At 47.5% G+C, this 15,382-nt stretch overlaps 2 protein-coding genes across 6 annotated transcripts; one reads left to right on the top strand and one right to left on the bottom strand.

Annotated features, from left to right (window-relative positions):
* Positions 1-4,625: 4,625 nt before the first annotated feature.
* Positions 4,626-10,412, bottom strand: zbtb25 (zinc finger and BTB domain containing 25). 4 transcript variants are annotated; one of them, XM_028953393.1, is made up of 3 exons: positions 9,607-10,412; positions 7,584-7,720; positions 4,626-7,218 (listed from the first exon to the last, which is right to left on the bottom strand). In XM_028953393.1, the coding sequence occupies exons 1-3, from the start codon at positions 9,607-9,609 to the stop codon at positions 6,093-6,095; spliced, it is 1,266 nt and encodes a 421-aa protein (XP_028809226.1). In that variant the 5' UTR covers positions 9,610-10,412; the 3' UTR covers positions 4,626-6,092. The 4 variants fall into 4 exon arrangements, with proteins under 4 accessions (XP_028809226.1, XP_028809223.1, XP_028809225.1 ...); XM_028953390.1 differs by having other exon boundaries at positions 7,584-7,772; positions 9,607-10,411; XM_028953392.1 differs by lacking the exon at positions 9,607-10,412 and adding an exon at positions 8,963-9,591 and having other exon boundaries at positions 7,584-7,772.
* On the top strand, positions 9,257-15,025 carry zbtb1 (zinc finger and BTB domain containing 1). Of its 2 annotated transcripts, none has more exons than XM_028953388.1 (2): positions 9,257-9,401; positions 11,415-15,025. In XM_028953388.1, exons 1-2 carry the CDS (start codon positions 9,286-9,288, stop codon positions 13,396-13,398), a joined length of 2,100 nt encoding a protein of 699 aa, XP_028809221.1. In that variant the 5' UTR covers positions 9,257-9,285; the 3' UTR covers positions 13,399-15,025. The 2 variants fall into 2 exon arrangements, with proteins under 2 accessions (XP_028809221.1, XP_028809222.1); XM_028953389.1 differs by lacking the exon at positions 9,257-9,401 and adding an exon at positions 9,652-10,166.
* Positions 15,026-15,382: the final 357 nt, after the last annotated feature.

Raw genomic sequence — 15,382 nt, 5'->3', positions numbered from 1 at the left:
GTCAGTGCGAAACAGGAAATGTGACATTTTCTTGCAGGAGCTATTACAGAAACCCCTGTAGATAACAGAGTTGGTGTTTAACTATGGGAATTGCCTTGGGCATGACCATATTTGGAGGCTCCAGTGACACAATGTCTGTCGAAGTCGTGGAGGGCAGCACCCACTCATTATTACCACTGTGGACGCACCATCTGGCCCCCATTCTATACAGATTTCTTTTCGCAAGAGATAATGAAACACCTCACTTTTTCCAAGGGTTATGTTAAGTAACCCAACATTAACTTTTCTTACTTTAAATTGCACTATACTGCAGAAACCAGAGCTCTAAACTGGTTCTGGCAGTGTGGACTCCAGAACAGGGATGCCATGGAAATGGCATGGAAATGCCTATAGAATGCCTCTTTAAGGCCTTCTGGCTCATTAAATTGTTCTTAGACCTGACTGTACCTGACACAACAGCGGTACAATGTTACAATCTCTCAGTGCAGTATTTCGACCTCTTTCATGCTCTTACGGCACCTCTCCAATGTGCTGAACTGCGTTTCTTGCACAATAACTAGGTTTCTCTTGCGAGCCAAATGACAATTCATTCATTCTCGAATATTTTGCTAGGTTTTTGTTCAGTATGGCACCTCATCAGAATCCTTAAAAGAAGACATACACTAATAGAATACAAATATAATACAAAATATGATACAAAATATAAAATTGAAATTAAAGGGTGAGGAAGAAACATAATTGCACATGAAAAAAACCTTATAGCACATGTAAAGTTGGAGGTGGAAAAATTTATTAAATGACATTAAGTTCTCTGCTGGCAACAGGGCATAAGCTCCATAGAGCTGGAGGTTCGCAAGAGATGTCTTGCCAGGATTTTACCCTGGTGCAAACGACAAAAGAGAAGGTGAGGGTTCCCTGACTGAGATGACTGATCTGCATGATACAGTCCACTGTCCTCTTTTGTTATTTATTGGGGTTTGCTCTGAAACATAAGCCAAAGATTTTTTAATTACTACAGAGGCAACTCTGTTTAGAGGCAATGCTTTTGTCAGCAGGAATTTTTCCTTTAAGCCACAGTAAGTACGATTGGGTTACTGTCAGATGAATGAATTATTGGATGGACATATGGTTGACAAGGGAACACAAGATCAGAGAAGGTAATAATCATAATAATAATAATGATAATGGTATTGGTATTATTATTGCAGTTATTGTTGTTGGCCTAGATCATAAATAACTTATTTCCACGATTGCACAGTGTGTCTAATGGAATGTCAATCACTTGGTTGCTATGGAGACTTCATGTCCGTAGCAGCACCGCGGTACTTCAGCAGTATGCTGTAGAGGCACAGACGAGGCTGCAGGCGTCTTCACTCCTTCAGGAAGGATTTTATTTTTCTCCTGTTGCTGCGTTCAGTGCTGAGAAGAGTGTGTCATGCTGAGGTCTTCTGGAGAACAATGTGGTTTTTTAAAATGACATCATGGCTACAACTGAGTCAGAAAATGGCAATGGTGAGACCAAAGTGGGATTAAAGAGGAAACTGACGGGACCACCAAGACTGTTGTTGGGCAAAGGCAAGTCAGAGCAATCAGATTCTTGTAGATTAAAGCTCCTCAGCAGCACACTGAAGCATTCACTTCAAGCTCACGCCAGCCAGCAGACTGTTCCTGCTGAAGAAGACGGTAGCATTTCAGAAGGCAGAACTGTGACATTTCAGATGACCACGTCACTCTCTGAAAATCTCACCGGAACACCTTCGGGTGAGGAACAGCTGGTGAAACCCAAAGACGACCACTCCATGCTTGACACAAAATTAGAGGAAAACGTGACGAAACAAAGGATGAAAAGAAGAGGAAGATGCTTTGAATGTTTTCCCCTTCACAGGCTTAAATTTCTCAAGAGAGGAAAGAAAACTGGACAAAGAAGATGGACCTCTGAGGAGAGAAAACCGGTAAAAATCAGCAGCGATGAGAAATGTGTGAAGAGAAATGAAAGAGGTGTTGACATTGGGATGAAAAGGTTTTGGTTCCCATCCAGCATATGTAGAAGACAACAAGGGGGACAAGAAGTATGCGTGGATGAGTCAACATCAGAGAACACAACTGCTCAACCTAAAAGGCAGCTGCTCAACAAAAAGACAGATTCAGAGGTCAAGATATGTGACCCAGAAACGTTGACAATCAGCGTAGATGTCAGTGTCCAGCCAGACGTTGGGTCCAGGCCTACACAGAACCTGACCCTGATGAGGAAAAGGGACATAAAGGACATTACAGTTCAGCAGGAGCCAAATATGGATGTGACAAAAAAATCCCATTCATCTAGAACGGACAGTGATGTGTTCTTCAGTGGTTTTGGTGAAGTGTTTACAGACCATAAGTCACCAACTAAAGCTCTAAGTACAGGTAGGTGCTGGGGTTCCTGTCAAGTGACTCCAATGGGACAGGGCTGTCCTGCGTCTTCAGACCTCAACGTTCCGGATGAAGATGGGAACGGGATGTATGATGAAAGCTTACTGGTGCACTCGGCTCGTTCTCTGGTTCAGGCAGCAGTCAGCAGGGCCCTGGATCAACTGTCAAAAGAAGATTGCCCTGCAAACATTCATGAAGATGTGAGCATATGCAAGGAACCTGCCTAAAGATCGTTCTCTGTTTTTTATTTAGAGTTATGCTTTGAATTTTTTCAAGGACCATTTCCAAATTCTGCAGTTCCATATCAACAGTCCACTGCATCTTATTCAGCAGGTGTGATGAAATAACACATAAAACACATTGAAATGTATCATTTCTGACTAGTCTTATTGTGGCATGACATTAATAAGAATTGATGGTTGCTTAGCTGAGCTGAATTGATGTTTGCTGTCTGAAGATTCTTTCCATCCTGAATGTAAAATGCCATCTGAAGATATTTAAAGCCATTCTCTTAAAAGGAATTTGGTACAATTCAAGCAGGTTTTAAAATTTTCCTGCAACTGAACTGTACTTTTTGGCTCTGAACTGTGTTAAATTTCCTCACAGAAAGAATTCACTCGAGATATTGCAGGTCCAGTTTCTATAGCAATGTAAACCCCACGTATTATACATTTTTATTTTCTTTAGCTAAACCACATTCGAAATATTTAACAAATAAAATGGACAAATTTGAAAAATATTTTTAGTCGCCATAACCGATGCCATATATTCAAAGAGTTGTATATGAATATAGCCATTTGAAGTTAATGTGTTGAAATAAGAAACAATGTGGAAGCATGAAGATTTGAATGACTTTGTCGAGGGACATATTGTGATGGCTAGACTGTGATGTTCAAGCATCTCAAAAACTGCAGTTCTTGTGGGATGCTCCTGGTCAGCAGTAAACAAATGTTAACACGTTTTCAGAACTAAGCTGCAGTATTGTGCAAATAGTCTGGTTAGTCACGTCATTTGAAATGAAGGTTTGTTAAAAAAAGACACTGCAAATATATCCTTCAAAGAAATAGCACTATAAAATTAGATAAATCTTCCCAAAATCAGCTGCACGGTTTATATACCAGACAATATACTTGCAATACTCAATCTCTTTCATCGTCACCAGTGCACTCATTGCTTAATTTTACACATAATTTTATTATTTTATAAATCATTACTTCACAAATTGTGTACTGGAACATTGTTAGGAAATGTAGATACAAACGTTCATGAAGATATGAGCAACTGCAAGAATCAGCCAAAAGATCCTTTTTATATTGCGTTATGCACTGAAACTGTCCCATATTATGCTTTTCCATTTTAACATCTGAAGATACATTCTCAGGAAATGTCCATGTCTCTACTAATTTTAACATTTTTATAGGCCCTTCAACAATGGCCCTTCACACATAAGACACTGTTACTTTCTCTCTTTTATATTTAACTTATAATTTTATTATTTATAAATACATTTATTGTTAACTACATGCAAGCTTGTTTATTAAGACACACCTCACATATTTTAAGAATTTTCTTTAAATACTAAAATTTTAAATTACTAAACATATAATTGATGAATAGCCACAGAGTTGCATTTTATTTATTAATTATTAGCAGTGAGTAGTTGAAATATGTGTGATATAATTGTCTTCAGAGCAGTAAGTAATCCTCTTTGTGGGTTGTGGCAGCATCTTGTGGTCAACATTTGTAACTTCATATTCTCGTCCAGATGTGGTTTTCTGATATTGTCAAGCACTTTTGGGACCAGATTCAATACACTGTACACCCTTGGCGCCTCATTTACATGAACCCACAAATATTAGGAATTCAGAATATGCCCTGATGGCTTGACACCAGATTCCCCTGCGTACCTTCAGAGGAAAGTGAAGTGATTGTCATTGTGAAACACTGCAGCACAGCACACGGTGACTGAATGAAATGTGTCCTCTGCATTTAACCCTTAGTGAGCAGTGGGCAGCCATGACAGGCGCCCAGGGAGCAGTGTGTGGGGATGGTGCTTCGCTTAGTGGTTCTGATTACGGGTCCGCTTCCTTACCCTCACCAAGTCTGGCCCACCTCAGCAGTGCTCGGCAGCTACCTGCTGTCCCCTTAAAGAAGAATCTTAATTCTTCACTTGTCATAAGCAGTCAAGTGAAAGTAATATACCAGAAGCTGTCAAATAAATGTACACAATTTATTTATGGAAAAGCAAAAACTCACATAGTGGTTATAAACAAAAAAATAAATCCATTTCAAACTTTAGAGAAAGTTACACGTAACACTCATGAAGAACAGCGGCACATCTGTCAAAACCCCATCACAGCACAGCGACTCTGACACACGCTCCAATAAAAGTAACTAACACAACTGGACGGACTTCATTAGCATAAGTATACTGTACTTGAAATTAGTCGGTAAACCATTTGTCTGTAATTAATATGTACTGTGTATAAATTTGAAGCATAACCATGTGTCAATGTGTAGAAAAACACAGAATATCTGAATCATTCATTTTAATGACAATGCCTGTGGTTCAAAACTAGATTACACATTAAAGTTATTTTGTTAAGGCTTGTTAATCAGGATTTATTATATTTTAAATTGAGGAGATTGAAGAGCGTTTGAGTAAATGCTTCTAAGCATGGACTGTACATATTATGATGTGATGTTCAGGCCTAGAGAATCTCCATGTCCTACACAAATTCATTCTCAAAATTAGAATTTCAAGGTCTTGTCTTGTTATGTGCAAACTACCTCTGTGATTTAGTAGGCTACACATTGTGAAAGAGTGAAAGTGTGTTATTAAGGCACATTATACTTCACATCAGAGATTGACCTTCAGTACATGAATCCCAAAAGAGCAGTTAAAGAAAGTTGAAAATGGAGATTAAGGAGGTCGTGTGCTGTACTTTTTGTGAATTGCACATTCCACAGATCCTTTTTTTTTTAAAGATTTCACAACTTTAACGTGGAAACCACAGCAGGATTAAAGCTGATTTCTGTGATCAGCCAATGAAAGAAACCATCCTGCCCGCAAACTGTACAGCATGTTTCAGCATGACTTTAAAAATGGGGTCTGAACTTTTGGTTTGTAATGATTTTAAAAAATTGTCAGAGAGGAAGATGTTACTGTTAAGTCCTGTTTTTATAAGATTCCAGGAGCCAAATTAATAAGACTTGATAATAAATGATAACTACACATCTCTGAGACCAGCTACAAGACATTCCAATCCACCAGGACTTACATGAAAAACATCAACACTCCAAAACAGTCAATAAGACAGGTGGACGCTCTTCAGATGTTCCGACCAGATGAGAGAAGACAGGTGGACGCTCTTCAGATGTTCCGACCAGATGAGAGAAGACAGGTGGACGCTCTTCAGATGTTCCGACCAGATGAGAGAAGACAGGTGGACGCTCTTCAGATGTTTCCGACCAGATGAGAGAAGACAGGTGGACGCTCTTCAGATGTTCCGACCAGATGAGAGAAGACAGGTGGACGCTCTTCAGATGTTCCGACCAGATGAGAGAAGACAGGTGGACGCTCTTCAGATGTTTCCGACCAGATGAGAGAAGCGGGGGGCGGCTCTTCATTTTCTCAAGCCCCTTCTGAGACAGGAAGTGTCTGGACTTCCATTTAGCTCCAGCTATTCCACGGTGACAGCATCTACACTCTCCTGTGACACCTCAGAGTCTAGAGAGTAGCAGGAGCTGCCATTGTCCTGAGCGTCCCTGCCGGCCTCGTCCGGCGCCTCTCCCCCGGCCACCGGGGGCATGGTTTCGGGCGGAGCCTCGCCGCCGTGGATCAGCTGGCTGCATAAGCGGCTGTAGCGGTGGTAGCGCAGCGGTTTGCCCACGTGGGAGAACATGTGCTCCTGCAGCTGGCTCTTCTGGGAGAAGCGAAGGTTGCAGACGGCGCAGGCCATCTTCCTCTTACGCGTGTACGCCCCGATGGGGGGACTGGCTCCGCCCCCGCTGCCCCTCCCGCGCCGCAGCTCCGCCGCCAGCTCGTCGGCCAGGGCCTGGCTCTGCCGTAGCGCCTCCTCCATGAAGCTGGCGTCCAGCCGTTCTCTGGCGCTTCGCCGTTCCTCAGCTCCATCTTCTGGAGGCCCCTCCATCAGGGCCCGGGGCTCCAGGGCACAGGCAGCGTGGCTAAACAGGTGCTCCTGGAGACCCTCGGGAGACATGCAGCGCTCGCCGCACTGGGGACAGAGCAGCGCTAAGACACCGTCCTTGAACCCCCCGGGACTTCTCTGAGTTGGGGACAAGGGCCGAGTGGCCGGGGCGTCTCCTTCCTCGCGTTCTTCAGGCAGCTGGGGCTCCTCGTCCACGCGCTCCTGCTTGATCTGAGCCGAGAGGTCCGACTCGTCCCCAGAGGCGACAGAAGAAGACAGGGGGCACAGGCCAGGCGGCTGACGGACCGAGGGAACCGCTTCCGAAGGACGGGCATGGCCGTGGTCAGCACGCCCACAGGAGCGTCCGTCCTCAAGGTCCCGAGACCTGCCGGCCTTCTGGCCTGCACTGTCCTTGCTGCCCAGCTGGGAGGATATCTGGATGCCGTACAGGTTGGACATGCGGATGGTGTCGGACGAGGCTTCCGGGCCGCCGTCGCTGGACTTGCGGCAGAGCTGGTAAGCGTGGAGGAACTTGATGCCTTCCTGGAGGCGTCCCTGGTCAACTGGCTGCTTCGGGCCCATGCCGGTGTACATGATGTGGAGCAGGTAACTGAACACGTCGGGCTGGATGTCCGTGGGCTGAATCTTGATGCACTCACTGCAGAGGGGACACATCGTTCACGATGGTTACGTCATAAAGAATGCAGGCACGGTGCGGTGAAAAATCTTCGATTTCACTATTTAGATGTTAATTAGCCAGACTCTCCCGATCAAAGCTACATTATATACAACTCATTTGATTTCTGAACACACGTCCAGTTAAAAATCAGAATGCAGAAGCTCAGAGTCCTGCCTCGCACCTTCTCGGATGCTCCCCTGGGTTCTCCAGTTTCCTCCTGCCATCCAAACGCATGCACACTGGGTGAACTGGTGAAGCCAGTGTCTGTGGGTGTGAGTGGAATGGTGTCTGTGTGCACCCGCGGGTAAGACAGTGACTGGGTGGGAGAAATGAGTCCAGCTCACCTGGACTGGTGGATGAAGATCATCTTGAAGTAGTTGGAGAAGGCGGCCAGGACAGCCCGGTGCGCCTTGAAGTAGACGTTACCAATAGCCACAGTGCAGTCACATAGGAAGCCGAATTCCCTCTGGATGTTCAGCTGCTGCAGGAGAAACAGACTGTGGGACGACACATCCATGGTGCCCATTCTCCACCTGAAAACAACACGAGCCTTCTTCACCAGACGTCTATAGTTCTATAAACTATAAAATCAATATTTTCTTTCATTTTGCTCAGCCACCTCTAATCATGCAAATAAATGAATTTGTTTCCTCCATTTACTGTGTGTCCCTGAAGTAATCTTCCACCTTTTATAGTGGACCACATGTGTACTCAACATGTGTGGTCCACGTGTAATTTTACTTTTTAAAATATTTTTGGCCTGCATTTTTTGAGGTATGTTTCACTCAAACACACACGTCCAGTACTTAAGCAGCATAGCACACTGTGATACAACGAAATGTGTCCTCTGCTTTTAACCATCACCCATTGGTGAGCAGTGGGCAGCCATGACAGGCGCCCGGGGAGCAGTGTGTGGGGACGGTGCTTCACTCAGTGGAACCTCAGTGGCAACATGGCGGCTCGAGATTCGAATCAACAACCTTCTTATTATGGGGCCGCTTCCTTAACGGCTAAACCATTACTGCCCCAAAGTACACTGTTTATATGTGCTGTGTGTGTGTATACATATACATATACATATATATATATATACACTCTGTACACATGCACACTTACATATATTCTATAATACAGACACATACAAATATATTATGTATATAGATATATACAATTTAATACTCTCATCCACTGTATTGCTGCTCTTATCCTGTATTGTCCACTTTCTGCCATAACAATGTACATTTACATTTACGGCATTTGGCAGATGTAAATTCGTGAGTCTAAGGAAGATCATCTGATCCTATCCTGTTGTTCTTGATATTTCATTGTCTAAAAGTGCCACCCGACTGGTTATGAAATGAGAAATGTTTGTCCATATAATGTAATAATGGGGCAGTGGTGGCCTAGCGGTTAAGGAAGTGGCCCCGTAATCAGAAGGTTGCCGGTTTGAATCCCGATCTGCCAAGATGCCACTGAGCAAAGCACCGTCCCCACACACTGCTCCCCAAGGGTGATGGTTAAAAGCAGAGGACATGTTTTGCTGTGTCACCATGTGCTGTGCTGTGTATCACAATGACAATCACTTCACTTCTCTTTCACTTTTTAATTTAAAAACATATAACATAGCTACTAAAGTGTCTTTTTATGTAGATGAATTTTAAAAAGAAAGGGGGAATTAAATGGATGCTATTATGACATATGGAACATATACAAAACAGCTCACCCTGGTTTAAAGTTTGTGCCATTTTGTGATAAATATTAAGTGTCTGAATCTGCCCAGAATTCTAAAGTATTTCTAGAAATTGAACTCCGGTTGAAACGGAAAGGGTAAAACATGGGAAAGGTGGGTCCTGTCTCGTTTGCTCGCCAAGCCAAAGGCAACAAATGCCCCAAAGTCACAGTCACAGCAGCGTTGTGTGTTCTGCACGGTCGTTTGTTAAGGTGACAATGGCGACCTCTACTGTCCGCGCTGTTCTTTTATTTTCTCTTTTTTTTTAAACACAATTTTTGGAGACGCCGCTTCCAGATGTTTGCCTCTGCATCTCAATGCTTATGAAGCAAGAAGCCCTCCAGCCTTATGTCGCCCGACATGTCGCGTCGCGTCACGCACGGCGACCGAGTGTTGCGCGGATCGCCTCGCCAACCCGGACAGACAATCCCCGGTCGGGCAGGAGCGGATCGGATCGGATCGGCCGAAACCGCAAAAATGCGCTCGGCCGGCGTGCGTGACAAGCGCGGCGCACGTCAGCATCACGTCCCCGTCCGCGGGCAGGCCTGGCGACAGTCGTGGGGACGCGCACGCACATGTATATATATATATATATATTATACAGTATAAATTATTTCAAAGACAAACGCGCTCCTTACCATCTACCTGCGCTGAGGTGTCAAGGTTTTATTTTTTTTATTATTTCTGGTCTGTCGGTATTCGGTCGCTGCGGGAAAATACGCAAAAAAAAATTTCTCGCGTCGTCTGGCGCTCCTTCCGACGTGATTGTCGGCTCAGCCCGCTCCCCGTCACGTGACCGTACTGTACATCGCCGCCCGATCGTCGCGTCGCGGGAAGCCGCCGTGATGCGTCCGCCGCTGCCGTTTTCTCGCGCGACGCGTCATTTTATCGCGACGTTACGGGCGACGCGTTAGAATGTTGTCGCCAGCAGCGACGCGACGCCACGCCGATCCCCGCTCCTGTCTGTCCGCCTCGTGTAACGCTCGGGAGGCTGGATTTGCGTGAGTGGGACTGGATCTCGGTGCGGTGGCGGAGCGCGCAGCGCGGCTGTGCGGAAGTCCTTTCATCCGCGCTGCAGACAGGGGCTTCGCCCTCCCGCGCGTCTCGTCCACGCAGCCCACGCAGCCCGCGCCTCGGATCGCAGGCACGTTCCGCCGTCCGCCCGAACCTCGACTCGGTTTCCGCCCCCGCGTTCCTGGTGAGTACGTCCGCGTATTTCGGGCGAGACGGGCGGCTTGTCGGGGCGCGAATGCGGGAAGCGGCGCGGGGGAGGCGGCGCGGCGCGGCGCGGCGGGGCGCTGCGTGAGCGTCGCCCGCCGACGAAGCCTTTCTACTTCCGCCGAACGGGACGCCAACTACGCCGAACGTAAACTTTCCGATCGCGTATTGTGGGGCTTATGGCCGTAGTTTACTTTGTGCGCGGTTTGATTGACGGCCGCGGCGGCGCTCGGCGGGCCAATGGGAGCGAGGGGGCGGGACGTCGGCCAGCTTCTGATTTCAGATGACGACGCTTCCGAACCAGAGCGGCGGACTCGACGTCTGTTCGCCTGAGAGTTTTTTTTTTTTTTTTTTAGTTATTGGAGGGGGCGTGTAGGTCCACTTCACAACAACCTGACTGCTTACAATTATTAATAGAGTTTGTTATACAGAAATCCAAGTTCAGACTACAGGACTTTCGCCCCACAGCACTTTCTGACACTATATTTCATCTCTGGTTGGCTCTTGGTCTCCCAAACAAAATCCGTTCACGAAAAGATCTAGAAGTTTTAAAAATGGACGACTGGCTAGAATAAGCGGCGCTGTTTGTTTGTGCAACTGTCAGTTCTGAAAAATGATTAAAAACAAAACAAATTGCTCAGGTTGGAGGTCCTCGCCACTCTCTGTCATTTAAATCAGGTCCTTTCACTCGGCTGTAGGTTATCAACATCTTGGCCAGATTTCTCTCAGTAACCAATTGTGTTTAAAGGTGAAAATGTCACATTGTGAGATAATTGAACATTAATATGAGTTCCCCGAGCCCGTCTATGGTCCTTCAGAGGCTAGAAATGGTGATTGGCCAAAGCACGCTTTACACCTTTCAGCTTCACCGTTCAGAGATGGGCTTCAAATTCCAGATGGACTTATCCCTTTATTTAGTCATTTAGTCCAAAGGGGAAATGGTACATGATGTCCTTTCCGCACCAAACATTGTGGTTGGAGAATGGTGTTGATGACGTCATTTCTGCGAACGCTCCCTCAGCTTCTATAGGCCGCTGTCCTCCACGTCCCGCCTCTCTCCTCCTCATTAGCATTTAAAGCTACAGACACCAAAACAGCGTGTCCTGGGGAAATCTCATGGTTAAAAGTGGCTGTGATTCTGCACTAAGACGGAATTACAGTACTAAAGCCGATACAAAAGCATGTCGGGACCTTTGAAATAGTGTCTAAAAGTTTTTTTGTTTTGTAGGGTGATGGCAAGGCCAAGCCACAGCGAGCATGTCCTTCAGCAGCTCAACAACCAGCGGGAATGGGGCTTCCTGTGTGACTGCTGCATCTCCATCGGTGACATTTACTTCAGAGCCCACAAGGCCGTGCTGGCAGCCTGCAGCTCGTACTTCAGGATGATGTTCATCCGGGACCAGCAGGCCGCGGCTCGCCTGGACCTCAGCAACATGCAGATCAGCGCCGAGTGCTTCGACCTCATCCTGCAGCTCATGTACCTCGGCCGCATCATGGTGGGCCACTACGAGTTCGAGGAGCTGAAGGCTTCCATGGCCTACCTTCAGATGTACTACATCCCCGATTCCCTGGAGGACCTCCGGGACATCAGGACCTCCAACCTGACGCCCTCCTCGTCCGCCTCGTCCTCCTCGTCGTCTTCCAGCTCGTCCTCCTCGTCCAGCACCGTACGAGGGAAAATGATGTTCGGGGTCCGCATGTTCGAGCAGAAGAGGCCCAGCGCGGCTGAGGCCGACCGACCCGCCAAGGTCCCGGCCACCGCGTCCCGCCAAAGCGTGAGCGTGTCCACCGTCAAGCCCGCGGAGGAGGTGCTTCTGCCCCTGGCGACGGCGCACTCGGACGCGGCCGAGCAGCCCTGTGACCTACGGAAGCGGGGGGCGGGACGGAGCTCCGCCCTGAAAGAGCGCCCTCGCTTCGGCCGCACGTACACTTGCGACGACTGCGGCTTCGTGTTCAGCTGTGAGAAGCTGCTCATCGAGCACATCCTCACGTGCACCAACCGCAAGGCCTTCGCGGCGCCCCGGGTCAGCTCCGACGCCGACAACGAGTCCAGCAAAGCCGAGAGCTCCGCCTCCGAGGGGGCGGAGGATCGGAGAGTAGCGTGCAAGGGCGAAGACGACTGGCCGGATCAGGAATCTGTAATCAGGTCTGTTGGCATCGGCTCCGACATGGAAGCAACGCCGAGTAGAAATATTACCATCAAAGTGGAGCAGGAAGAGGATTCCGAGTCCGAAAATGACACAATTAAAGTGGGCCGCAACCTTGGTTTGTGTCCCTTTAAAGATTCTGTCGGGGACCAGACCCGGTTTGACAGCGAGGAGGAGCCAGGAACGTCAGCCATGGAGGACCGTGACCCCGCGCCGGACGGCGAGGAGTCGGGACCGTCCAGCTCCAAGAGGAAGAGGATCAAGGAGGAGACCCAGGACGGGGACAGCAGTTCCCCCTGCGAGCTCTGCGGCGTCCCCCTGACCGAGGAGGACCAGTCGGCCCATTACATCGCCAGTCACATGGGCCACATCTGCGCCTGCGGCCGCTGCGGCCAGGTCCTGATCAAGGGCCGGCAGCTGCAGGAGCACGCGGAGCGCTGCGGCGAGACCCCGGGCATCGACCTGGACTCCCCGGGCGAGGACGACGGCCAGGCCGCGGACGAGGGCCTCCTGGAAGGCTTCCGCTGCCCGCTCTGCGGCCTGCTGTTCGAGAGCGAGGGCCTGGCCGTGGAGCACACCCTGGCCTGTCCCGAGCAGGAGCCCTTCCGGCCCGCGCTGATGGAGGAGGGGGCGGAGCCCGACCACAGGCGCAAGCACTTCTGCTCCATCTGCGGCAAGGGCTTCTACCAGCGGTGCCACCTGCGCGAGCACTACACCGTGCACACCAAGGAGAAGCAGTTCACCTGCCAGACCTGCGGCAAGCAGTTCCTCCGCGAGCGCCAGCTGCGGCTGCACACCGACATGCACAAGGGCATGGCGCGCTACGTCTGCCCCGTCTGCGACCAGGGCACCTTCCTGAAGCACGACCACGTGCGCCACATGATCTCGCACCTGGCGGCCGGGGAGACCATCTGCCAGGTGTGCTTCCAGATCTTCCCCAGCGGCGAGCAGCTGGAGAAGCACATGGACGTGCACTTGTACATCTGCGGCGTGTGCGGCGAGAAATTCCGCCTTCGGAAGGACATGCGGAGTCACTACAACTCCAAGCACACCAAAAGACAGTGAAAAGAAGAGAAGAGAAGAGAAGAGAAAAGGCAGCGGCGGAGAGGAACAGACTGCTGTGTTGCGTTCGTTCGCTTCCCTCCTCCCGGCTGCCTGCTAAGCGTGCCTCTAATACACCGCGTCCATTATTAAGAATTATTCATAACGTGTTCTGTTCTCAGAAACATCTATGCACTCCGACACCAAAAGGAACTTTTTTTCCCCACGTGCACTTTCTTCCGAACGCTATGCATAACCCGGCAGTGTGGAGGGATATAGTGCCTCAAGCTTGCTGCATATTCTACATGTTCTTTATTGGCACCGTTGCTTTCACCTCCGTTGCTTTTTTTTTTTTTTGTATAATTCAGATAACGTTTCTCTTCGGTCTCCTGCAGCGTGGACTCCTGCAGCGTGGACGCCTGCAGCGTGGACGCCTGCAGCGTGGACGCGTTACGGGCTACCTGTAGGACAGCGGTGAAACACCAGCATTCTGCGATGTTGGCCGCTTGTTATCGTACCCCATCGATACTGAAGACGGGGGCGGCGGAGAGAAGTGTCGCTTTTCACAATCGTTCGAACTATGCAAACACGGCTGCGACCAATCCTGCTGTTACGGCTCTTAACAGGTCAACCTGGTCACGTGGAATTTTTTTTTTTTTTTTTTTTTTTTTTGTGCGTTTGTCTTAATGTGGTTCTATAATTACACCATGTCAATCATTTTAAACACGGCCGTGTAGGAACATTTTTAGTAAGAAGTACAGAACTAAAGACAATCTCAGTGAAAGTTTTCCATGACCCAGTGCTTTCTTCTTGCAGCTTTAACATGTTACGCTCTGGCCGTAGGATACGGTTTTCAGGCGTAATAGAGCAGAAATCCCAGAAAGTAAAGTGCTCGATCGTTTTTCTCCATTGGAAACAAGCTAATTACAGAATACTAACGTTACAATAATTACTAGCAGTTTGTATGGAACTGTTGTTTTTATCACTTTATACAATTAAAATATAATGCAGGACCTATATAGCAGATTGTAAATGGATTTTATGAAGTACTGACCGGCTCAGACGTACACCAGTCTAAAGTGGACGGGGTTCCGTGCTCAGCCATGAACACCCAGAAATCTCGCACTCAGGGTAAAAGCGATTCTCTGGTCTCCTGTGTTGAACAGGAAGTGACATTATTTCATGCTCCACAGACATTTATGCTTGAAATAACTAGTGAATTATTTCCTTTTTTTTTTTTTTTTTTTTTTTTAACACTTTCTATTATTTCTATTTCCTAGTGTGGACTATGATTACTCAAACAGTTTGTTTTCTGTGCTTGCTAGCATCATTATTTAGGGTGGAAACTTGCACTGGTGTAGAATTGCTCTGGGATTGCAGCATGCTATGCTTCATGGTATAAGAAAGATATCTAGACATATGTGATTTTTTTTTTTTGTGTGTGTGTGTGTGTGTGTGTGTGTGTGTGTGTGTGTGAATGTAGCCCTGTTATAAATGTCATGATTTAATTTGGATACCAAGTACAAACTGGGATGGATGGTCAAAGCATAAAGATGTGTGTTTTTATTACAATATGGCATTTCTCACAGTGTTTCTTTTCAATTACAACTTTGTCTTCGAACTAAAAATAAAATAAGTTGGTTGTAATGACGTTTTCTGAGCAGGCTGCTTCTTTGTCAAGTAGATCATACTGGACGTGAATAAACAGTTTGCAAGGCACTTTGGATCAAATTGCTGAATTGGCACTTAACTTACTCTAGCATCTAAAAGTCAGACCGTGCTGTGTGTGCGCGCAGTGCTGCATGTTCTGAGCGGATTTGCATCGTCCACGCAGTTCCTCCTAGTGTGGATTATGATGAATGCTCAATCAGAGCTGCACAGGATGTCTATTTGCAATGCAAATGCAGCACATGCTCCACAAAAACTCTTCTACTATTACTCCTCCTACTGACAAGTATCACTGTCACTAGTAGTGTACAAAGCCATGACAATAATTATGTGGAAATGG

Source organism: Denticeps clupeoides, chromosome 14, assembly GCF_900700375.1.
Source record: "Denticeps clupeoides chromosome 14, fDenClu1.1, whole genome shotgun sequence".
Classification (NCBI taxonomy): domain Eukaryota; kingdom Metazoa; phylum Chordata; class Actinopteri; order Clupeiformes; family Denticipitidae; genus Denticeps; species Denticeps clupeoides.
The sequence above is the reverse complement of the archived record's forward strand: the minus strand, read 5'-3'. Positions and strand labels throughout refer to the sequence as shown.

Bases quoted from the DNA above. Each gene is read 5' to 3' on its own strand.
- zbtb25 (XM_028953390.1), bottom strand. From the start codon at position 7,765: ATGGGCACCATGGATGTGTCGTCCCACAGTCTGTTTCTCCTGCAGCAG. The intron at 7,219-7,583 runs GTGAGCTGGACT...TCCCCTCTGCAG, and splicing joins ATCTTCATCCACCAGTCCAG to TGAGTGCATCAAGATTCAGC.
- zbtb1 (XM_028953388.1), top strand. From the start codon at position 9,286: ATGCTTATGAAGCAAGAAGCCCTCCAGCCTTATGTCGCCCGACATGTC. The intron at 9,402-11,414 runs GTCGGGCAGGAG...TTTGTTTTGTAG, and splicing joins ACCCGGACAGACAATCCCCG to GGTGATGGCAAGGCCAAGCC.